Here is a 25,740-nt window from a genome sequence, read left to right as displayed (position 1 = left end):
GCCTTTGTACACCAAGCCTCTATACACATTGGATCCATTTCTTCCTTTCACATCACCTTGGATAGCACAGGCTATTCTCCATCAATAGGAGGAATGAAGGGACCCAGGAGTCTGGGTTTCATCCAAAGCTACCTCTCCAATAAGCCAAAATGTATTATAAATTGTGATTATTATATTATGAATTTTAAGTAGGTTTTCAATGGAATTCAGGACTTTATTTTTAACAAAGGTGAATATTTATTTTGTATAAAAATAGAAATCGCAATAAAATGCGAATGTTATACTAATACCCTAATTTGTATTTTTAATAAGCATCTCAAGTGATGCTGGAGTTCTAGAATTGCTGTTCTAGAATTGCTGTTTTGCTAAATATTTATCAAAAATATTGGTTTCAGTGTACAGTTTTATGTGAAATGTGGAGTGCTGGAATACAGTAAAATAGCATATCTCCAAATAAAAGGATAACTTGGATCACTCTAAAAATACATTTTCTGGTTTTAGTTTTTTCTGTTTCCAGTAAGTTTAAAACACAGGAAAAAGTGTTCAAATGATGGTATTTGAGAATTTTTTAAAAAACTTATCAGTGTGCCGAGTGGGCAGAAAATGTAATAAAGGTGAATAAAATTTTATCCTTACTGTTTTGGAGTTTAGAGATCACAATATTCTAGGTGGCTAGGGAGAAGAAATGTGAAGGGGAGTAATACCGCACAGGCATCAAGTGGAGAGAGGGGCTCAATGCTAAGACCAAGAGTTGGAATCTAAAATATGTATATGGCAGGACCTGAAGGTGTCCCATGGAAAGCAGTACTTTTTTTTTTTTTTAAGACAATGGATCTTAACCCTGACCAGATAACAGAATTGCCCATACAGATCCTTGAAACCACAAAGGAGCTGCTTAATTAAAATATCTTAGACTAGGATTAAGCATCTTTTTATTTTTTCAAACTTCATGGTGAATTTGATGCAATGATAAAAAATTGACAACTGATGGTTTAAGAGGACTCATTTTTAATGGTAATTCAGATTTAGGAAGACAAGAATTAGGAATAACTGGAAGCACATTGCAATAGTCCTGAAGATTTCTGTCAAGCCTTTCTCAGAAACAGCAAAAATCTTGGCTGCTGATTTGCAATTAGATCATCGTCTACATACAAATTTAAATTGGACCCAGAACTCTCTGGCCTCTTGAAAGATTACGGTCTTCAATGAGCAGACATTGAAGTGATGAGTTTTTATAAACAGTAAGAGTTGCTAAACTGTCATAATCATGGTAAGTATAAAGAGAAAACTTGTAGCAGATGTATGAAAGAAAGAAACTGCAAGAGAGGAAAAAAGAAACAAAGGAGTAACAAAAAGTCAGAAAACAACAAATAAACCTGCAACAGTAAGTCCTCACCTACCAATAGTTACTTTAAATATAAAAGGATTAAATCTCCAATTAGGACACAGAATGAATTAATTTTTAAAAATGACAGAACCATTTACAAGAAACTCACTTCACCTCTAAGGACACACAGACCAAAAGTAAAGGACTGGAAAAAAATATTCTACACAAATGACAACTATAAAATCAACAAATATTTAGCTAGATGAAGAAACAGAAGACTCAAGTAAGTAAAAGCATAAATGAAAGAGGAAAATCACAACCAGTTTCTCCAAAAACCAAAGGAGGGTAAGAGACTACTATAAACACTTATGAGCCCTAATCTAGATATCCTAGAAGAAATGGATAAATTCCTAGAACCATATAGTCTATCAGAATGGAATGAAAAAGAAATAGAAAATCTAAACACACCAATAATAGTGTAGGGATATTACATCAGTCATCAAAAATATACCAACAAAGGAAATAGAATTTATTTTTCAGAAACAGAAAAAGGTGGCCCTAAAATTCATATTGGACAACCAAAGGTCCTGAATAGCCAAATAATTCTTGAGCAAAACACACAAAGCTGGAGGAATCATATTACCTGAATTCAAAACATACTACAAAGCTCTAGTAATTAAAACATGGTACGGCCACTAAAATAGACATTTGGACAAAAGTAATAGAGAGCCCAGAAATAAATCTAAACATTTATGGTCAACTGATATTCAACAAAAATGACAAGACACACAATATGGAAAGGAAACTATCTTTAGTAAGTGGTGTGGTAGTTAGCTATCCCCATGATGAGATATAAGTAGACCCTTTTTTCATACCATGGGCAAATATTATTTTAAAAATGATTTAAAGACTTCAAACTATAAAACTATTAGAAGAAAACTTATAGACAAACTCCTTGACATTGGTCTGGCAATGATCCCCAAACACAAGCAACACAAGTAGACAAATAGGATTGCATTGAACTAAAAAGCTCAAGAACAGCAAAGGAAACAATCAACAAAGAGACAACCTATGAAATGGGAGACTATATTTACAGACTATGTATCTGATAAGAGATTAATATCCAAAATATATAAAGAACTCAAACAACTCAATAGTATGAAAATAAATAACCTCATTAAAAATGAGCAAAAACTCGGATAGATATTTCTCAGAGATGACACACAAATGACCAACAGGTGCATAAAAAATATTCTACATCATTAATCATCAGGGAAAGGCAAATTAAAACCACAATGAAATATCAACTCACACCTATTAGGATGGCTATTACCAAAAAGACAAAAGCTAGGTGTTGAATAATATGTGTGGAAAAGATAACCCTTAAACATCATTGGTAGGAAGATAACTAGTATTACCATTATGAAAAACAGTATGGAGGTTCTCAAAAAATTAAAAATAGAACAACTGCATGATCCAGTTTATCCCATGTCTATGTATTTTGCCAAAGGAAATGAAATAATGATTTCAAAGAGATACTTTTCCCATGTCCACTGAAGTTTTTCAGCCAAGAAATGGAATCAACCTAATTGAACACCAGTAGATGAATGAATTTAGAAACTGCAGTATGTATGCAATAGAATATTATTCTGCCTTAAAAAATAAGGAAATTCATTCATTTGCAAAAAGGTGAATCCAGAGGACATTACACTACATGAAAATAATCTAGGGACAGAAAGAAAAAACACTGTAAGATTTCACTTAGTTATGAGATATCAAAGAGTCAAACTAACAGAATCATAGGTAAAATGGTAATTGCTATGAGACATGGAGTGGGGGAAATTGGGGAGATGTTGATCAAAGGGAATTCAGTTCCAGTTAAGCAGGATGCATAAATTCTGGAGATCAAATACACAGTATGGTGACAATAGTTGCCAACCTTGTACTATATTCTAGAAACTTGCTCATACAGTAAATCTCATACTCACCATAAACACATACAAAATATAACTATGAAAATGTTAATTAGCTTAATTGTGGTAACCACTGTGTATACATTGTCAAAGCACCAGATTATCTAACATAAATATGTGTAGTTTTTATGTTAATAAAACCTCAACAACTCTGGAAAAATTAAAAAGAATACACCCAAAGCAAGCAGAAGGAAGAAAGGAATAAAGAAGAGATCAGAAATTAATGAACCAGAAAACAAAGAGTAAAAGTTGGAAAAGGGGGTTTTATTAAATAGACCAAGTAAATGAATGATCCTATGATAAGAATAGGAGAGAAGATACAAGTGTAGAATGAGACTCAAGGAATAATTGGGGTTATGTTCCAGCAACATAATTATAAACACAGTCAAGATTTAAAAATCACACTAATTGGGCATGGTGATATACACTTGTAATCCTAGGTTCTTGGAAGGCTGAGGCAGGAGGATCACAAGTTCAAGGACAGCCTGGGCAACTGAGCAAGACCCTCCTTCAAAATAAAAATTTTAAAAAGGAGCTAGGGATATAGCTTAGTGATAGAGTGATTTTCTAGCACAAGACCCTGGATTCAATTCTCAGCACCACAACTTAGTTAATTAAAATCCTTATCTATAAAATTGAAAAAGGTACAAAAATTTAAAATTCCTTTTTTTAAAAAAGAAATATATCTAAAATGACTCAAGAGGGATCAAAGTCCCAAAAGATCTATAATAATAAATTAACACAAAATAATAAAAAACAAAAGGATTACCAGATCCAGCTAGTTTTATAAGCAAATTCCACCAATATTCAAGGATCAAATGTCTCATATTATGAAAAGAGAACATTCAACAATTCTTAATGTTTTGTTCTTATTTTTCAGTATTAGGGATTGAACCCAGGGGTAGTCTACCACTGAGCTACCCGTTTTTTATTTTGAGATGGGGTCTCACCTAAATTGGTTAGAACTGGCCTGAAACTTTCCGTTGCTTTGCATCAGCTTCCCAGGTCATTGGGACTATCGACATATGCCACCATACCTGGTTCTTTAATTCTTTTCTGAGGATAACCTTGAACAGATGATAGAGCAGAGGAAAAGAAAATTACAGGTCAATCTTATTCATGAATGTTACCATGAAATTTTGCAATCAAACCCATCACTGTGAAGCAAACTGTGTTCAATATTTTAAAAAGTATTTTAATATAATGCAATATACTTACAGATTAATTTAGAAAAATTGTCTTACTGTTTCAATGGAAGCAGATACAGGATTTCATCATTTTCCTGATAAAAAAAAATTTGTTCAAAAGAAAATGGAAGGAATGCTCTCCATACAATAAATCACTTTTACCAGAAACAATGGAAAGTATCATTCTTTAATTGATACTTTCCCAATATCAGAAATACAACAAGCGTTAGTCAATGTTTTTAAATCTTGAAATACCACAAGTTGATATGACTATGAGGCCATGGGACTCTCCTACACTGTTGCTGTAGAGAAATTGGAAAGCATTTTGTAAATGAAATTCCATGTAACCTAACACTTACTAAGCATTGCTACAAGAATTGTCACTCTAAGTGTGTGCCTAATTTCAGCTGCTGTCCATAAACTGTTATCATAGAATGGATCATTTGAGTAATGCCACTCTTAAGAAACTCTAGCAAATGTGCCAGGGGAAGCAATTATGTTATTGGAAGAAAAATGTTATTGGAGAATTCTTTAAAATAGCAAAAAATTGGAAATTTACTTTAGTTGGACAAATAGTGTTATATTCATGCAATGGAATACTATACATCAATTAAAACCAGTAATCTTGTCATAGATTTACCAACACTTCTATATTTGTAATATTAGTACTGAGTATAAAAGATAAACTTCTGGATCAACTAAACAGAATATTGTTATGTGAAGAGTAAATCATGTTAGATTGTGCCATTTTTAAGGGTGTCTACATTTCTAATAAAGGTAGAGAATATATTTTATATGGCTTATACATGAAACATGGAATGAGATAAAAGAAATTCAAGGCCTGGGGAGGGAGGGATAGGACTTAGACAAAGGAAAAATACATGGCTCTTTTAACTGTGTCTGATAGGATTTTTTTAAAAAAATAAAGCTGGCTCTCTGGACCACTAGCAAGAAATTAATTATGAAAGACTATCTAGTCTTCCATTGTTCCAAGTCAGAGCAGGCAAAAAAAAAAAAAATCAGATATTAGATATTAGATCAAATATCAGATATTAAATAATAATAATTTTTTTGTCAGCAATTAGAGGGGGTAACAAAATAGAGCTTCCATGACTTATAATGAACAGGTCATAATGGCCTCACTTAGAAATAAGGAAGTGAACCACAGAGAAATTAAGAGTTATACCCAAGTTTATGCAACCAGTCCTAGAAGCTATGTTCACAGGATCCCCAAACTCCCATACCACACTGAACACTATCTGAAAGTCACAGAAAACCCTTAAAATGTTGCCTCATTAATATCTTTGACATCCATGCAATAATATTTATTTCTTTAGGCAAACTGAGATTAACAAATTGTCAATTGAACAAGTTTCACTAAGAACCTGTAGACGTCTCTCCAAAATATAAATTATGTTAAGAAAAAGGTGACTACAACCACTGCAGAATCCCTTGCTGACAGTCTCTGGAGATTTTTTTTAGCTTGCTTTCCATAATTCTATTAGAGAATAGAGAAAACCTACATGGAAATGTCCAAAGGTAGTGATAAATGCCTCTACTGAACCTGCCTGAGACAAAAACTTGTGATTACATGTCACCAAAAGCCATATTTTCTGACCTAGGGGAAGCAATAAAGTGGTCATAACACCTCCCCACTCTGAAGCCACCTTCCCTGCAGAGTTGGCGGTGGGGTAGGTATGCAGGCCTGTGCAGGTCTGCTTCTGTTATAAATTGTGAGACACACCACCTGCAGAGGTCTACACTTCTAGACCATAAACAATCCCTCCCAATGGGAAAGCTAGAAGCAACGGAGGTAATATCTGAATTACACTCATACTTGGTTAGATAAGGCAATAAAGTCCATCACACTGTCTTTTTGGTATGCTATGATTTAAAAACGTTTTAGACTCAGCCTAATCAGAGGAAGCATCTCTTTACCACAACCCTGAGATAGAGTCACATTGATAGAGGAACTAATTAGATCAAGGCACAAATTATGCAGCAGTAGGGATTCAGAGTAGAGATATAAGTAATATAATACCTTTCTTCTAGAATCTTCTGGAATATGAATCACATATTTTTTAGTATGTTTGACTTGGAACAATGGAAGACTAGATAGTCTTTCATGATTAGTTTCTTGCCAGAGAGCCAGATTTAAAAAAAAAAAAAAACACCTAAAAAATATCAGATATTAGTTTCATTCATCAGAGATGTTCAGCAAATATGTGTTGAATGACTATAAACAATCAAAGTATTCTTCAGGACAACCTTATCCATCCTGTGTCTTCTTGGATTGTTTTTAATGTATAAAATATACACCCTAGAAAGTTTTGGTTTCTAAGTCTTTGCGAAGAATATTTACTTAATCTGTGGTTATGTTATTTGCTTAATAATTAATATCATCCTTCCTCTTATTAATAATAGAGCACCTGGTTTAAGGTCCCAGATGGGTGCAGGCATAAAGTGCTTTAAAGTGCCAGAAGGCGTCCATAAGCTTTTTCCATACAATCTCTGTAGGATATTCTTATTTGTTTTCAAATAACTTCTTTAAAAATGTAAACACACTTTTAGCTAGTGGAACATATTTTAAAAATAGGCCATGATATGACCCCTCTTCTGGAAGAAGGCACATTTGTCCCATGTGTCAATGATTCAATATGATATTTTTTCAAGAGTAATTAATAACAACCCAGGTAAAGCAAGTTGCCGGAAGCACAAATTTTTGGGAAGCACTCACTTAGAGTACCTCCTTAAAGGTACCTTACACAAACCTGTGAGTGCCCCCTTAAAATATACACAATTTTAAGAGTCAGTGCCCCTTTAAATATGTGCCTTAGGAGCCTCAATTGCCTCATGTGAATTTTGACCCAGATGAGTGCTATATAGCAAAAATAACTGGACACACCAGGAAGTGAGGTACTGTTAACAAAAATCAGTGAAAATAACAGACTGATTTCCAAGTACTCAAAACCTAAGAGTCAAGTAACATTTCATAAACATATCCTACAGAGTTCTTTTTCTCTGGGTTCTACACTGGATCCTCCTAATCTCCTCCAAATAATTTGGTCCTTATATGGATGCCATTAGGAGCAACCTCATGTTGACTACCAGATAAGACCAATCAGTGGATTCCCAAAATACCTAGGTCTCTTAGATGTAGTAGAATTTAGAGAATCACATTTAAGTCAGACAGTTTGGGTTATTTATTCATTTACTGAATGTTTGGTTGGTATTAAAGTTGTTAAATTATTGTAAAAATCATTCAGATAGCTTAAAAAATGTATTCCTTAAAAGAGCACACAGTAGACAAATCAGTTCACACAGACAAGCAGTTATCTCCAGGAAGCTTTGATTTGTGTACAGCTTTCTAGCACTGTTAAGATTGATTCAGTATTTTATATCTCAGCCAAATTTGCTTCTATGATTAATTATAAAAATGTAAATGTAGTCAAGAGTGAGATTTAAGTAGCATTGAATTTCAACAGCACTGAAACCTCCACTTTGAACTGAGCTCTATTTGTGTTATTTTTGGTCATAAGAGCTAAAGAATACCTCATATTATAATTTAGTGTTCATGGATATTTTAGGAGACACACTCTTTCCTCCTACTCTTCTCCAAATGCTTTCTTTGCAATTTCCTGGTTACCTTAGTGACTCCAAGTTGGTACTGGGTGTGCCTATCTCCAAGGAGCCAAAAAGGTCTTCAGTTGCTTTCCTGCTGCTCTCAGACTTGCTCTTTGGAAAGGTCATTGGGTTTCAGAATGCACTACTTAATTTAAAATGGGGTCGGAGGGATTATGTGATTCAAGAGAAGATTAATCTGGACAAGTGGGGAGAAAGGAAATACAGGTATCTATTTCTACTACTAATATTGCAATTTTCACAAAATTTTTGGTAACAATAATGAAGAAAAAAGAAGTAGTCTCTTCCGTTGGTGTAATAGTTTTGTATTTTTTTTTTCCTTTTTGTTTTAACTAAAAGGCACTGTGAGCACCATCAGATGTATTATTTGTACATAATAGTTGGGTTCATTTTGACATAATCAAACACACATGGAATTTCATTTACCATGTATCAGTTCCCTGTTCCCCTCCTTTCCTTCCCCTTCTGCCTCCTGCTATTTATCTTCCTCTTCTCTACTGGTGTACCTTCAACTTATGTATTTTCAGCTGGCACTTTATAGATACACATGCACATAGTGCAATTTTGTCAAGTTCATTAGGCCATTTCCTTCTCTTTCCTATCCATCCTCTTCATCCTCCTTCTTCTGCACCTTCCCTCTATCTTTTTTTTTATATCAATAGCTCCCTTTCCCCCTGTTTGCTCTAACTTCTGCACATGAAAGAAAACATTCAACACTTTTTACAGTGCTTTAGTGATGAATCTCATTTGTTTGTCTGCTCAATTATGGAGACGTATTGGAAGGAGAAATAAAAATGGAAGCAAGAATAAGTATCTCTATCAGGTAGGTAGATACAGAACTGAATGCAGAGATATTAAGTATCTTTTCCAAGATTCTTTTACTCTATTGGTGAGATGGGGGAGAATGCGATATATGCTTGATTCTGAGACTGGTACACTTCTCTCTACTACACTTTGCGAAAATTGGCTTCATGATTATAATCATTACTTCCACTTTTAGAATTTGGGAAATGGAAGGCAAAGATTCACCTCCTACCATGCAACCTGCTGGCTTCCTTCCATTCACAGGCTTGCTAGGAGAGCATCCTCCTGCTCAGATACCAGCTACTATTGATTATGCACAACATTTCAGAGATTCATTTTAAGTTCCTGGTTTTTCTTCTATACATAATTCTTCTCAATGTGGGCCTATTATCTGTTAATAGAGATTTAAGGATATTACAGCTTCATAGATGTTGAATTTAAAGAGAAATAAAAATGGAACTCTGTCATATATCTCACCGACACCAAAACTCACCGATTTGTAGTCTGGAGGACATCCACCAAACACACACTGTGTGCCTAAACAGAGAGGAAAACAGAATGGACAGCCTCACATTTCTGGGATCCTAGAAAAAAATGTTTCCCTTTGTTTAAAATCACCATATAGCAGTCAGTTTGGAAAACCTTATGGTACATCTTACTCCCTTCCATGATATCATTATGGCACAGCTGCTGAAGAACGCAAAAAATGGTCCATTGCACCTTTAGAACAGGGTCACACTGGGTCAGTGCCTAATAATGACTATCCCAGATTTTGTCCTAATTCCTGCATCTTGGAATAAAAAATCTGAATTTGGTGTGCAAAGGTCATAGGCATTTACTGACTCCCAGCCTGATGGTGCTCACAGTGCCCATCTCTTATGGAAGAGTCTCTAAATGTTTTATCTGAAATTCCATTAATATGGAACAAGCCTCTGAGTTCACAGATCAGATTTTAAGCAAATACTCCTTGATGATGAAGAAAAAAGGACATTATTTTGCTAGAATCCAAATGGCTGGTATCTTATCCATTTGTTAATCACAAAACAGCTAGAAATGACAAGACCACAAAAGTGCACTGCCATCTCCAGGTAGGAGGGACGACAAAATGGGGGAATAGGCACAAACTCAAAATTCTGTTTATAATTTACTGAGAAAGGACTTGGCCACATCCTGATCTTCATTGTTCTCTTATTACGTTGACTAAATTTTATTCTACAGTCTAAGCATCCTCCTATCGACCTCTTTGTCCATCAAAAGCAGCTCTGTTACAACAATCAGCTGAAATCTCTGATAGAAGCCTTTGAAAAACTTTTCACCAGTTCTCCTGGGAGAATCCAAGGGGTAATCCTAACAAAATATGCTGTGACTCTGCCTATGTCTAGGATCACAGAAATAAACTATCTACCTGTACCCCAATCCCTGTCAGGGACAGAAACAGATGATCTATAACAAGGAGAATGTAGAGTTCTCAGATACCTCGAGATCAAACAACATCTGTTCCCCTTTAAGTACATATGAATTGTTTTGATTAGATCATGAAGCTTTTCTTGAAAACCTATTGAAATCAAAGCTGCCTGGATGGAAGACAACTCTAATAGGTAACAGAATTGCTCCAAATAGAGGCCTCTAATTAGTTTCCTTGCTAGATGGAAGCAGTGTCCTTAGATGCATTCAGAAACCCAGCTGATAAGAAACAATGAGGCAAAAACATAAAGCCCTGAATGAACATGAAGTGTTTGCATTGCAAAACTACGGCATCATTGTTTGGCATCACACTTTCCCAAAATAGGACACAGACTGTCAAAACTGGGGTCTTAATTACAGTAGGTTAATAAAAAAACGCAAGCTACTACAGAACCTCAGAAACCAGAATTAGAAACATCTGGCCACATATTCCAAGGGTGGTTAGTGCCCTGAAGACACAGGTGCTCATCAGATATGCTTGTTTGAGGCTGGGAGCTCCAACCATAGCTCCACGGGGGACTAGAATTCCAAATAGAGGATAGCAATCTTAAAATCCACTATTTAAAGAAGACAATCTGTGTTAATAGCATAAAAAAATTGTTTTGCAAATAAAAACACTTTCAGAATTTGCCACTATGGCCCAGCCCATTATCCCCCTACCACCGATTCACTTGTCAGAAGCACATAACTAAGAAATGGATACCATTAGACAGAGAAGGTGTTCCTATTGGGAAGAAAGATTAGAGGGAGCTTTTCACAATTAAAGATGGATTTGCAAACTATCTTTATTGTCAATTTAGATAATTCAGACTAAGTAATATCCTTTATTCTGAAATATCTACCCTAATCCCCCAATTGATTACTCAATCCCTTTTTTTACTACAATTTTCCCTCCTAGAAATTAGAATAGGAGCACACTTACATTTTAACACAAAATTCAAGTTGAAATAGAAGTAGCAATACCAAGCACTGATATTTCTGAATACAGCTAGCTTTGTGAAAACCTTTCAACATGTCCACTTGAATCTCAATTCAAAGTCAGCCATGAAGAGGTTCCAAAGACCTTACTTTTAACTTGCTTTCATTTTTCTATCTAAAAATCTGTCCTTATGAAAAATGGGCCAGTAAATGATTCTTAAAAATACATTCATCAAAGCTGAAATGAAATGGGTTTCCTAGTATAGATTACAAAATATCTAACTCTGACCTGGCATTCTGTTCACTGGGGATTTATGCATCTCACAAAATTAAGCACTATTGACTTCAGATTAGTCACCAATATATTTCACGTTTCCTAAAATGGAGACCATAATAAATACAAAATCACTTTTCAAGTCTCTAAGAATACCAATCCACTTCACAAATATCTCCAAATCTGTCAGTGTAATCTTAGACCCAACATACACACCAAGAGTAAAACAATGAATACAACATTATTCCGTGCTTACCAAAACACATTATTTCTTTCCTTTGGCAAGTCAGTATTTACCTGAGAGACATAATTCTATTATGAATCATGTCCACTTGTGTTGAGTTCAATAGCAATGAGTTATGACTGAACAATAAAATGGCTTATAAAAAATAATTTCTCAAGTTTCCTATCTATTGAAAACCTTCACTTTAGGCCAGGTTCTATGGAAATAGAATCTGAGATTCAGATTCTGGTTTGAGAGGTTTATTTGGGTAGTGAGGGAAGCAGGGGAATTAAAAAAGCAATGGTGTCAGCTTGGCTTCTGTCTGATCCCTGCAGTACCTGTGAGCACAATGCACTAATTGCAGGACAGATGGTCTCTTCTCGAGGCAAAGAAGGGGCCGGAGTCTGGAGTGGAGGAAAAGGAGGCAGATTAGCTTCCTTCTTGATCAAAGACAGTTCTGTAACTGGGATGTTTCATAAGGTAGGATTCACATTAACTGGAAAATGGGTACAGGACAAAGGTAACCAAGATAGGTGACCAACACTGTCCTCTAAAATCCTTAAAAAATACCAAGATAAATTTCAACTGTTTCAACTTGGTTAACTTCACATACTTTACCCTAATTTAGAGATGTGAAATTTCAAATAAGTAATAATAAATGCAGATTGTGAGACAGTTAATACGTGAATAGATTTAATTAAACTACTTTATGCAGAGATGATATTAGAATGAAGCTCCTTTCTGGCATCTCTCCTACCCAAACTCTATAGAAGGAAAAGAAAAAAGGAGAAAGAAGAGGAGGGTTTGGAGGAGGAGGAGGTAGGCAATGGCATTTAGAAAGCTCTATTATGCTGGGCACAATGGTGCACACCTGTAATCCCAGCAACTCAGGAGGCTGAGGCAGAAGGATCACAAGTTCAAGACCAGCCTCAGGAACTTAGCGAGTCCCTAACAACTTAGCAAGACTCTCTCAAAAAAAAATAAAAAGGGCTAGGGATGTGGCTTAGTGGTTAAGCACCCCTGGGCTCAATCCCCAGTACTAAAAAATAATCAAATCAAACAACAAACAAATAAAACAAATACAAGCTCTTCTATCACATACTCTGTTGATGGAAGCATGAATTCATCAAAATTCTAGAGACAGTGCAATATTCACCAAGAGTTTCAAATATTCCCATTTACATCTCTTAAAATATCTTTTTCTGGTGCTTTTTCTTAAGGAAATTATCAGGCAACAGTGTAAAGATACTCATTGAAGCATTATTTAGTCATTACAAACAAAATATTAACAAATTTTATCAACAGAAGATTGATTAAATTCTGAAGGGACACACTCTAACTTTTTAAAATGACATAGATGCATATAAATAATGTGGAAAGAACGCTAGAATTTATGTTAACAGAAAAGTAGGTTACAGAACCTATGCTTTGTGCATTATGATCCTGAATGCATGCAGTTTTTAAGCACAGTTGTGTTATAGATGATTATAAACATAAAAAGTGTTGGGAGGCTTATTTGCATTAACAATTGTTATTTCTCTATTTGGGATTATAGATAATTTTTATGTTCTTCTTTGTAGTTTTACTCTATTCTCTGTGTTTTTGGCAACACTCATGTATTAATTTTATGATTTATAAAAATTATATCATTTTGTCTTCTTGAACCTATACTCAGCCAAACTATCTTATTTGTCATGCTAACTCACTAATATGTACAACAATAGCAACAAGAAAATCCATAGGCAACCAGGAGAAAATAGGCCAGCCAAGAACAAACAAAAGTAAAAAAAAAAAAAAAAAAAAGCTCTCTGACAAGCAACTGTGTGGAGGTAGATTTGATGAAGCTTAATTACTAATGTCCTTTTGGGAGGCCCTGCATTCTCTACGTGTCATTTGACCTCCTTGTGCTTCAGTTATATATATATATATATGAAAAGGTAATAGCTTGTCTTTTTTTATTAGTAGTACTTTTTTATATTTAGAGAATATTTTAAAAGTTTATTTTGCTCCTGAGTTTATAATAGAATGAAATAGTGTGATCATTATGTGCCATATGCTACATGCATTTTTTTTAGTTTTTTAATTATTTATTCTAATTTGTCATACATGGCAGCAGAATGCATTTTAATTCATATTACACAAATAGAGTACAATTTTTCATGTCTCTGGTTGTACACAAAGTAGAGTCACATCATTCGTGTATTCATACATGTACTTAGGGTAAATGATGCCCATCTCATTCCACCATCTTTCCTACCCCCATACCTCTCTTCCCCTCCCTCCCCTTTGCCCTATGTAAATTTCCACCATTCCTCCCATGCTCCCCACACACACTTATTAATTTTTTTAATTGAAAAAAAACCTCATAACTCTGGTTAAAGTACTTAAGATTCCCAGAAAAAATATGGTTATTATAGACAATTTAATGTTGAAAGGCATAAAAACTTGGAGGCAATTATTTTTAGGGAGTACTTAAGTAAATACAAAAAGAAAAAGAAGAAAATGGACATCTTATATTCTAGAAATTCTTTTGGTTCCAGAACATGGCACACACCCTGAAGAGTTAGAAGATTATTTCCTAATTCTCTGACTAAACCACTCTTTGACCTCTCATGATCAGAAAATCACTCAACTGGGAGCCATAAGCTTATGTGGCCACTACCTTACAGACTCCTCAGAGGCAACTGAGAAGCTATTAGAATCGGGCAAATGCACAGCCTGATGACTAGCAGAGTCCAAACACAAGAGCTTCCATTTCTCAACCACCTCTTAAAGCAGGCCCAGAGGATTTCAAGCATGCTCCTGAATTGTGTCATCATGGGCTAATGAATCTAGAAAGTGCTAACTGCTTTCTCCATTCCCTGATTAACCCAGCAATCAAGAGTCCCAAATCAGCCTGATAGTGAAGCCAGAATTAGGCAGATAGGCAAGGGTCAGATCCAGAAAATGGAGGGATTGAAATGTTAATTCCTTCAGAGCCCTTCCTCTAACCTATTGCTAAGGTAACCTGTCCCAGTGATTGTCCCTCCCTACAGGGAGTTACAACAGTTGTTGATTATGCCCCCTTCCTACCCAGATCATACCACTTCAGCCCCTCCATCCCATCTGCTTCTCACATTTTGGCCATCTCACTGAGCATCTCCTGGATCTAAGTCCTATAAAAAAGGCAGAATGCTGTCACTTCTTGGGATACATGATCCCAGCTATGGCCCCCTCCTCCCTCCCAGAAGAAGTCTATGTTATCCCTTCTTAAATAAACCCTGCTTTAGAGAAGCATGCAAACGCAACCATATAATGTCATACTTCAACATGTGAGAGAGCAGTACCCCTCACTGATGACCAGCGATATCAGTAGGGGTCAGGAGTTCAGGAGAAGCTGGGTGTAAGATAATAGGAAGGTGAGGACATTAGGCAGTGAGAGTATGAGACCCATTTAAAGAACAGCTGGTGCACTTTGCCCCACTGCTGCCATGAGGGAATCTGAAACCAGGCTGGTCAGATTTTGTATTTTCCCAGATTTTCATGTTTCATAAGAAAAAGGAAATACACAGGTGCGAAATCCTTTGACTTTTTTTTTTAACCTGTGTGGACCAACAAAACATATCTGAAGACCAGATTCTACTCAGAAACTGCCAATCTGTGACCTTTGCTGTAAATCATGCAGAGCTTCTCTCTGTGGTTACTGTTAGTCCAGCTGTGAGTCTGGTGTCAGCCACTTGGGCTCAGTGTCTTTAAACCCATTGTATAATAATGCAGAAGTGTTCACTGAATCATAAATGAATGGGAGTCATTGAGAGTAGAATAGACATGGGACTAGGAAACAGTCTTAGTTACTACCTAGACTTTGCCATTTAGTGGATTCAAAAAATTGGAGATGCTTTTTTTTTTAGGTTCAGAATTCCATTTTTTCTTTCTTTTTTTTTTTTTTCCCTTTGGTGAATAAACAAGTTCAAATGATTAGGTTGCTCCTTGCTCACACGTCATATAATCTGTGCTGGCAGAATCACATAACCACTTAGACCTTTGAGCTACTTGCCTAGTGCTCCTTCATTTATTCATTTTTAAAAAAATTTTAAATTTGTTTTAATTAGTTACAAATGACAGTAGAATGCACTTTGATACATCATATATAAGGGAGTTTATTTTCTTATTCTTCTTGTTGTACATGATGTAGAATCGCACTGGTCATATAGTTACATATGTACATAGGGTAATAATGTCTTATTCATTCTACTCTCCTGACTACCCCCATACCCCCTCCCCTCTTTTCACTCCCTACTACCTAATCTAAAGTAATTCTATTTTTCCCTTGACCCCCTCATTGTTAATTAGCATCTGCATATCAGAGAAAACATTTGGCTTTTGGTTTTTTGAGCTGTTACTCTAACACTTCTGTCCTTATTCCTGCAAGATAGAGTCCTCTCTCTCCCTCCCTCCCTCCTCGCTTTCCATACACACACACAAATATATATACAGTCCTGCCTCGTATATATAGTCTCTGACATTATATAACAGTGATCCCATAAGATTAAGATGAATTATTATTATTTAGAAATCATTTTCCAGTGAAATTGTTGCCCTTGTACTGCTGTAAATAGTGCAACACATTGCTTACATATTGGTCATGATGTTGGTGTTGCCAGTCTTATGAAAGTATAGTAGAGCACATGCAATTATGTATAGTACATAATACTTGATAATGATAACAAATGACTATTTTGCTCAATTATGTATTTACCATAGTATATATTCTTTACTGTTTACTGAATTTATCAAGTTACTAATGTTCCCTCAAGGGGCCTGTCAAGTGATTGATTTAGACCATCTAGGTGTATATACACTCCGTGATGTTTGCAGAAGGATAATATCCCTAAGGAGTTATTTCTCAAAACATCTCCATCTTTAAGCAATGCACGATTGTATACATTTGGGGCTGGCTATTGCCCCCAAACCATTTATCAAAATGTGTTTTTTATTCTCTCTTTGCAGATAAGTCAAATAGGAAATAAAAGCAGGATAAAAATGGACTTCTTGAAATACCTCTCAGAGCACCAACACCATCTCTCTGAAGAACCAGCAGCCTGAGGATAGAAAGGCCAATAAGAGATGATGATTCAGACCACAGGGAATAGAAACAGATATCACGGGAAAGAAGCAAGAATTTTTGTAAGAGCTGAAAAACCCATGGGTTTCATTCTGAGGCTGAAAAAAAAATCAAGGAAGATTGATTGACTTACCACTGTCAGTACTGATGTAATTTTCCGAAAGGCTTGCCAGGAGTCTGTTGGAACACTTCTGAAGTATTGCCACCACTGTTTCATTAAGGTCTTTGTTCTTTTCAAGCCAACCACTGATGTTTTAAGGCATGCACTTCGGTAACAAAAGAGGGAAAGTGCATGAATTGACACAGCAAATTGTACGTTACTTGAAAAACATCACAAATTGTGCGGGTCATTTATTTTAAAACAGTTTGATATAACCATACTGATACCCCAGAATTTCACTGTGCAGCCCAAAGAGATTTTCAAGCTTCACTATTTAGTTGTCAAAAGAAAAGAAGAGATAGGAACAAGAAGAAAGGGGCAAAGAAGAAGTAACAGAAGGTGGAAGTGATGGGGAGGGGGGAGGAAAAGGGACAGCAAGAAAGCATTAAATCATTTCCAGTGTTAATAATTCACCTAGGCAGTCCTTCACAGGCAAGGCTAGATAAATTGTCAACTGTCCCTGACCACAGTGAGCACTTGAAAAAAAAAAAGTTAGCAAATATAATGGCATTTTACTGTAAAAATCATCATACTTAATAATATTCCATGATATCAAAAAGAAGTATTAGCACATCTGGGGACACTTGGAAAGCCATTTTTAGTTTGAAACATTTTTTTTTCAATCAGTTCTCTTTCTGTTCCACCCAGAACCACTGGAGAGAAGTGGAAAAGCGGGGGGGTGGGGGAGAAAGGGAACATGCTCTAGAGGGGAAACGAGAAAAGGATGAGGGTCATTAGAAAACTTTGTGGGCCATAGTTTAGAGACCACTGTTGGACACTGACTCTTTATGGGAGAACAAAAAAAAACCTCTTCAATAAAAAGATCTATTGAAAATAATTCACATTCAAACAATGTTGAGTTAAAAAGAGGACAAATAAGAAAAAAAAATGTCTTTGATGGTATCCATTCCTTTCTGTAGCAGTCCTGCTTTGAGTTGGGGTGACAGAGTCCGTTTTGAAATTTTTGACCTCTGTGCACATGGGATGCTGTTTCACTTCATGAGTGCAGAAAGGTACACTACCTTTCCTTTAGAACTGAGGTGTGTTTTGTTCATCTCTTCATTTAACCTAAACTTTACTTAAATATTATCTGAGGGCTTTGGCTAAGTGCATTTGAAACAGAGTCAGGAAAATTCAGGACGGGGTGTGCCGATAACTTTCCACTCCGCCATAATGGATGAGTTCAAAGCGAGCTTCATAGTTCCCCTTCTCATCAGACTTGGGCTTCTGGAAATAAATCAACTGTTCAAAATAGAGTTTTTTCTTGAAAGTTGTGTCTGTAGCCTTAGGAAAGGCATTTTTCTTCGAGGATAAAGAGGAGGCCCATGGGCTGTTGAACATACATGAAGACAGCACATTTTCAAAACCTCTAAGAAACAGTGTGTCCAGTGGGGATCAGTATGAATGCATTCCCTAATAATTGAAAAAGGAGAGAATATTCACTAGATGTAACTAGCCAATCATCCTTTCAGCAATATGTATTAAATACCTACAATTCAATACTGACACCTGCAGGAGCTGCTGATTCTGCAGTGACCACATACTCTTCTCAGGGTGCTTACATTCTGGTGAAGCAGACATATCACAGCCAAATTAACAAAGATATAAAATAAATAACGTAGTCTCATAGAACTTCTTTGAAGATGCAAAGTCAAGGGAGACACTACTGGAGAGAGCAGGCCGAGGAAAATCTATTTTAGATGGGAGTGGTCAGGGAAAATCTCTCTGACCTGAATGAGAATAACCACCTGAAAAAATCTGGGCACAGGTATTCAAGGCAGAAAAACGAAGAGCACAAAGTCCCCAAGGCAGAAGCACACACTTGGCAAGTTTGAGATCCTATCATCGGGAACCAAATAGGGACAGAGCCAGATATGGAGCTCATGGTGAGATGCTATTGGTGTAAGGCTTGTGTACTTAAGTTATAGACTTAACTGCAGCTGGACCCCAAAGAATTTATAGGCTTCAGTAAGGCATTTGGACTTTACATGTAATGAGAAGCCTTTGGAGACTTTTAACATGAAGTGATGTGACTTAATTTATGCTTGAAAAGAACCATTGGTTTGGAACAGGAGTCAGCAAAGTCAACAGGGAAGTCCTGAACTAATAATGGTTTTTTATATTCTTAAAGGGTTGTAAAAACGAAAAAGAATGTTGACCGAAAACCCTATGACTATCTTAAGCAAATTCTTGTCTAAAGGGTCATTGAGTCTCTTTCACACCTTTGCATCCACTCAGCCATTGTGGCACTGAAAGCAGCAGTTAACATGTAAAATAAATGAGTGACAATGTTCCAATAAAACTATTTACCAAAACAGATGGCAGGCTATATTTGACCCACAAAATTAGTTTGCTGACCCTTAGTCTAGTCTAGTTATAGTGTTGGGGCTTGTGAGAACTCATTAGAAATGTGAGATATGTTGAAAATGGAGCTTTCACAACTTCCTGATGGATAGAATGTGAGGTGTAAGATAAGGAGGTTATTGGCCTGAGCAGCTGGATAGTGGATACTGCCATTAACTGACATACACATACTTATATACAGGGAAACACACAGTGGGCAGGGGCAGACCAATGAATTTTATATTTGCATATTTATTTATAGATTCCTTTACCTACTCCATGAATATTTTAAAATGCCTTCTTTTGTGATCAAATCACTGTATCAGACACTTTAGACTGTACTAGAATGAATCAGACACGGGCTCTGAGAAGTATCTGAGAAGACAAGACATGGGCATAATACACAGACCTCAAAACAGATGAAACATGTGCAGATAAAATGTGACATTTCAAGGTACGGCAAGTAAGACAGACCATGTCCCCTTGCCCCAACAACATAGATTTCATGATTCTGTATCAACCCATTGAAACTAAGAACCATAGACACTCAGATTTGGAAGAGACATTGAAGTTGTGGTCCAAATTTCCTAATAGATCATTGAATTCCCTTCAGAATTCCCTCCTAAAAGGCTGGTTAGCTTATGCTTGAATTTTTTTTATGGCAAGAGAACACACAAACTCTTAGTCAAGTGTCTGTACAGGTAAGTTGTGAAAACAAAATTTGTTTATAGTTTGGAATCCTTTTTTTTTTTAGAAGCCGTGCAAATGTGTCTAATAATTCTTCTCATCAGATATTTGAAAATCACCTTTTCAATCCATCCGAGTCTATCACTCTAATGGTTTTCTACCACTTGTGTATTTTCTCATGTTCCAAGAACTTGAATTTTATGAAAAGCATATTGAACATTTCAGCAATAGCTCTTGAAAAGTTCTAGGCAAGAACTCTCTTTACCCCAAGCATCTGACTAGGGAATCCTGCAGAGTGAAGAGGTGAACTTAACTCTAATGAGGCAGAGTTCTCCTAGTGAAAGCAACACCTATCTTGCTCCTACAACACTGACCTTGTGAGTTTTAGGCAATGTTGGAAGTAAGGAGGGAGAGGGAAAGGGGAAATCTGGAAATTAAACATTTGATTCTCTGGTGTTAATGCTCGGATGTATGAACTTCACGTGTACCGTGTTGAGTACAAATGGAATTCATACATCCTACATATCTCTAGCAAACCCTCAGTGAAAATAAAAATGATTCATTTAAAAATGCAAGCATCTTATCCAGGCACAGTGGTGCAAGCTTGTAATCCCAGCAGCTCAGGAGGCTAAGACAGGAGGAGAGCAAGTTCAAAGCCAGCCTTAGCAACAGTGAGGTATACTAAGCAACTCAGTGAGAGCCTATCTCTAAATAAAATACAAAATAGGGTTGAGGATATGGTTCAGTGGTTGACTGCCCTTGAGTTCAATCCCCAGTACAAAAAAAAAAAAAAAATTTAAAAAAATGCAAGCACCTCCTGGGATGGTGCCTGTTAACAAGAGTACTGAGCCAAAACTTTACCAAGAACAGCAGCTCCCAACTGAGGCAGAAGGCAGAGCAGCCTCCCACACATGAGGATCTCAATTTTCCTGGTTTCCAGTGAAGCCAACTTTCCCCTTTGGGATGAGGGGAAGTTTTATGTGAAACAAGCAGATTTCATACCTCAAAACATAACAACTGCACCACCGAGGAGAGAAATACAGTTCCTGTAAGGTCTTCTCTATTTCTCAAGTACTCAGGATGTATAAAACTTCTAACAAACAAGGGGCTGTTAAGCAAATTAATTTACAAATAGGTTGGAGAATAAAGTAATTATTTTCTGCCCCACAGAATCAGTTGTCCTACGTTATACACAAATGGTTTGAATCAGTTGCCCTGACTCAGAACATAGTCTGACCTCTTTCACTCTGAATATTATCAAATCTGCCTTTCCCCCTTTCTGTTACTTTCTCACTACTTGTACTTCTGCTGTTCTGGATCAAGACCTCTTGATTTCTCACTCATGCTGCTATACCAGCTTCCTACCTGCTTATCATTAGCCTGTCTTCCCATCCCAGACATCACGTGCAAACCTATCAGATTAAGCACAAGCAGCTCTGACTTCTCCATTAACCAGCTCAGACCCCTCCGGACTCCACTGCGTTAAAGTCAAGTATAAATTAAAATCCCTTCACAATTTGATTCTCCTTTTTTCTTCAAGTTTCTTTCTTCTGCACATTCTGTGCTCCAACTAGACTCCTGGACATTTTAGAACATGTTCTTTGTTTTCCTGTCTCTGTCTTTGCTCTGGCCTGTCTCCCTTCTTGCTGTCTTTCTGTATTTATTTGCTAAAATTATACCCATTTCTTAAGATCTAATCGAAATTTTGTGCTCCTCCTCACCAGACTTTTCTAGATTCTTATAGACAGGGGGACCTCTATGCTTCTTGTCACTTGGGACTTTTCTTTGTGCCTTTTATTGCATTTAATAATTTTAAAATATACTTTTACATTTCTTAGACTTATAAATCCCTTACTTGACTGCATATTTCCTAAAGGCAAGTGCTACTTAAAACAAATGCTATTTTTCTATAGCATTTAATTCAAAGACTTATACAGAGCAGTGTGCTATCATCAAAGCCCAATTATGTATGCTTTGAAATCTGGGGAAAACCAGGAGGGGCTCAAATGACCTAATCACAAATTCCCCTCCTAGGTTAAACCTCCCAGCAAAAACAGCCCTTCTATGACAGGGAAAAGACACAGTGTCTGCTTATTATCCCTGAGTAATTGATCTTGATTTCCTCTCAGCCTGTGGAATTACGCAAATAAGCCAATCATATCCTTCTGCTGGAACTTAGGGCCACCCCACCTTACTTTTACTATAAAGCCTGCCTCTCACTCTCCCTGCAATTCATTCTATTCTGAGGGACTGTATGTTGTGGGGTATCTATGTTCCTGGAGATATGAGCATTTGAGACTGAAGAGATGCTGATCTCATTCATCCAGGGTTGGATGTCATATATTTGGCCATCTCCATAACTCTAGACCAAGGATCCCTCCCTTACCAATGGATGAGAAGAAGCAGGCAACCATTGGTTGCTAAGCAGATTCACTTGTTTAATGAAAACGAACAATAAAATCTTGGTTTTAAGACATCCTTTCAAGTATACCAGCAGTTCCTTGAGTGCCAGGGTGATGCCTTCTGGGTTTTGCATTCCTCCAGACCCTTAGCACAGTAGGTCCTGAGGTGACTAAAGTGTAGGCCATCTGCAAATTTCTGCAGAGAGATTGATGGACAGGTGAAAACTGAGACACACAGGTTTGAGTTCGGGAACCTTGCCTAATTTGCTTTGGTGATCAGTCAGACAGAAGTGAGAGTTGCCAACAACAATGACAAAAAGCATGAAGTTGTATTTAAAGAAAATATTCATGTGTTTACAAGATATAATTAGATAGTAATGTGGTTAACTTTATATTTAAAAAACCCAAATTATCACATTCAAAAAGCTTCCCTTCAGAGGCAACAATATCTATTTAGTGCCTCAGTGCTACCAGGGTTTAAATATTTTAGAATTTATTTAGAATATTTGATATTATTGACTATGGACACATCAAAAATTCCCACAGTCTGATATTCAGACCAAGTTCAGGCAGATAGGCAAAGGATGTATCAACAGAATAATATTGTTTAGACACAAAGTTCAGGAAGATGTAAGTATAGAGCGAATCTTCTCTTGAGATAGATAAAATTCTAAAATTATCTTAATCCCACCTGTGAGAATGTCCAAAAAAAGCTAAATTACTGAGAATATAGCCTCTCCAGGTTAACACACTGAACGAGTTACAATAAAAAATATTATTTCCTAAAAATACAAGTTTAAATGTATAAGAATAATCTCTGCTAATATCTTATGTATAATCATAAGTCTGTAATTGTATATTAATATGTTCAGAAGCAAATTATTATTGTTCGAGTTCTAAATGAAGTAGAATATTTTAAGTAATGAAGAAAGTGTGAGCTAATACTATAATAGATTTATTCACAGCATATATATTATGGAAGGAGTTTATGGTAAGCCTGAAATTAAGTTAACAACATATTTTTATTTGAGATAGACTTTTTTGTAAACTTAATAGGAAATTTTTATGTATGAAAATCCTTTTTCCAAATACGCAGAGATGCAGATTATAAAACATTATGCAGATATTCATGTATTTTAGTTCTTTTGAAAGTTAAAAACTTCCATGATTCATGCTATTTTAAGGAGTGGTTTTAATTATTAGTATTTTCTACAAATTTTCTTCAGATATCCTGAACCAACATAATGGTTTTTCAAAATATAAAATGTCTTAGAGAAATGTTTTTGTATGCCTTATTTGCCTGACCTGAATTTTGCTGAAATCATTCATAGGAAACCAAAGACTTTGCTTTGCTTTCTTTTATCTGTTTTTTTTTTCTTCTCATTTTATCATATCAGTAGAAAATACAACAGGAAATTACATCCTTCTTGCTGGAGTAACTGAGGCTGGCAAAAATAAGGCAATATACTTCATTCTACTAAAATCAGTAACATTTAGAGAGGTATCAGCATCTAAACAATATCTATGTTTCACTTTCCTGCCTGAAAACAGTATCTTGTCATCATCGAAAAAGCAGAATTTACAGGTGACAACTATCAGAAACTAAATCAGTCTCTCTTAGGAACTTCAGTTTGTTTCATTACTTATTCATTTATCTTTTAGTTGTTGATGGACCTTTATTTTATTTTATATGTGGTGCTGAGAATCAAACCCAGTGCCTCACACATGCTAGGCAAGTGCTCTACCATTGAGCCACAACCCCAGACCCTTGTTTCATATTTGATCAGAAAAATGTAGCTTTTAGAATGCCACAAATAATTTATCAGATCAAGGTTGGATCATTATTATTTTTTCAAATCAGCTCATGTTTGATTTATTAATCATTTTTAAGCATTTTAAGCAAACTGTTCTCCCTACAAGAAGTCACTGGTTATAAAATGAATAAAATCAACATGATGTCTACTCCTGTTAGGAATCACAGCAATTTTCAAGGAAGATTTAGTTTCATGTAAAGGCTAATAAAAGTGATAGGACACTCAAAATGATAGAATCCAGGACCTGCAAAGGACAGAGAGAGGTCAGTCTCCCAAGTGCCTTTCTGACATGGTTGTTGAGAATCAAAGGTGACAGTGTAGCTACAGAACTTTCAGAAAGTTAAAGGCTTTGGTTTGCTCAGACCTGTCTCCAAAATTCACTGCAACCCACAAGCTTCTAACATGTTACCATCTTGTTCATGCAGACAAAGCCACAGAAAAGACCATGCCAACTCTCCCAGAGCATGCAGAAAGATTCCAGAGTACAGGGACATCAACAAATTCACAAACCATACACTGAAGCTAATTTACTAATAAGGCATGAAATATTGTCATAAATTACTGAAACTAACTGGTACTTGTCCAATTAAATGAACAAACTACAGCCTGCAAGGTAGTGGCCTGAGGCTTTATGGTAGTTGTTTGTTTGCATGCTAATTTGCCAAATTTCGTTAAGCTCTTTGGATCTACTCATTCACCTTATGTTAATCAGCCATGCTCTACAGTACCCATGTTTTTAGCTCTGTTTTTCCAGTCAACAGAATGACCATTTTTAATCACAACAAGCCTCTTTGCGTAAAGAGGCTATGCACAAATTGACAAATATGTAGCTACATCTGCATTAGAGATGATAGAATAGGGCAAATGACATGAGAGTTTAGCTAGGATGTTAAAGACTCTGCACACAAAGACCCATTAGGAGAAAATATGCAGGACTTTTCTGCCCCATTTCCTATCCCCTGACAGAGCTTGATTCCTGACATGGATCAACATGTCAAGCAGGGACAATTCTTTTTAAATGAAAATGGACAAGGAGACAAACAGATATTACGTTTTCAATGAGATCTATGCAGGCTTTCAAATCCAGACCAGAGTCAATGGATGCCCGGTCAATGCCTGCTTTCCTCTGTTCCTCTTGCTCCAGAATAAATATGTGCTGAATGAAGAGCTATTGAAATTTTTTAATGCTAAAATTAATTCAAAGTTGCTCACAGTATACTTCAAAGATATGAATAGTTGAAAGGGGAGAGAAAAACAGTTCTATTGCAAGAATATAAAGAAAAAACAATACCCACTATCATATAATGGCAGATAGAGCCAACAATTGACAAATGTTCAATTAAATTCTTGTCTCCTTCAGATTTGTCTAAGGACTAAAGATTATTATAAACATTTAATGGTATTAGAATTCAAAATCA

General features: G+C 36.0%; 1 protein-coding gene across 1 annotated transcript in view; it reads right to left on the bottom strand.

Moving 5' to 3' along the window:
- Myh15 (myosin heavy chain 15) overlaps positions 1-25,740 on the bottom strand; it is a 123,065-nt gene that overhangs the window by 74,773 nt on the left and 22,552 nt on the right. Inside the window, 1 exon segment of the mRNA XM_048803852.1 lies at positions 25,374-25,490. Coding sequence (XP_048659809.1) covers positions 25,374-25,490 — 117 coding nt within the window.

The sequence above is a fragment of the Marmota marmota genome, unplaced genomic scaffold (genome assembly GCF_001458135.2).
Source record: "Marmota marmota marmota unplaced genomic scaffold, marMar, whole genome shotgun sequence".
NCBI classification, from domain to species: domain Eukaryota; kingdom Metazoa; phylum Chordata; class Mammalia; order Rodentia; family Sciuridae; genus Marmota; species Marmota marmota.
Note: the sequence above shows the minus strand (reverse complement) of the source record. Positions and strands in the feature narration are given on the sequence as shown.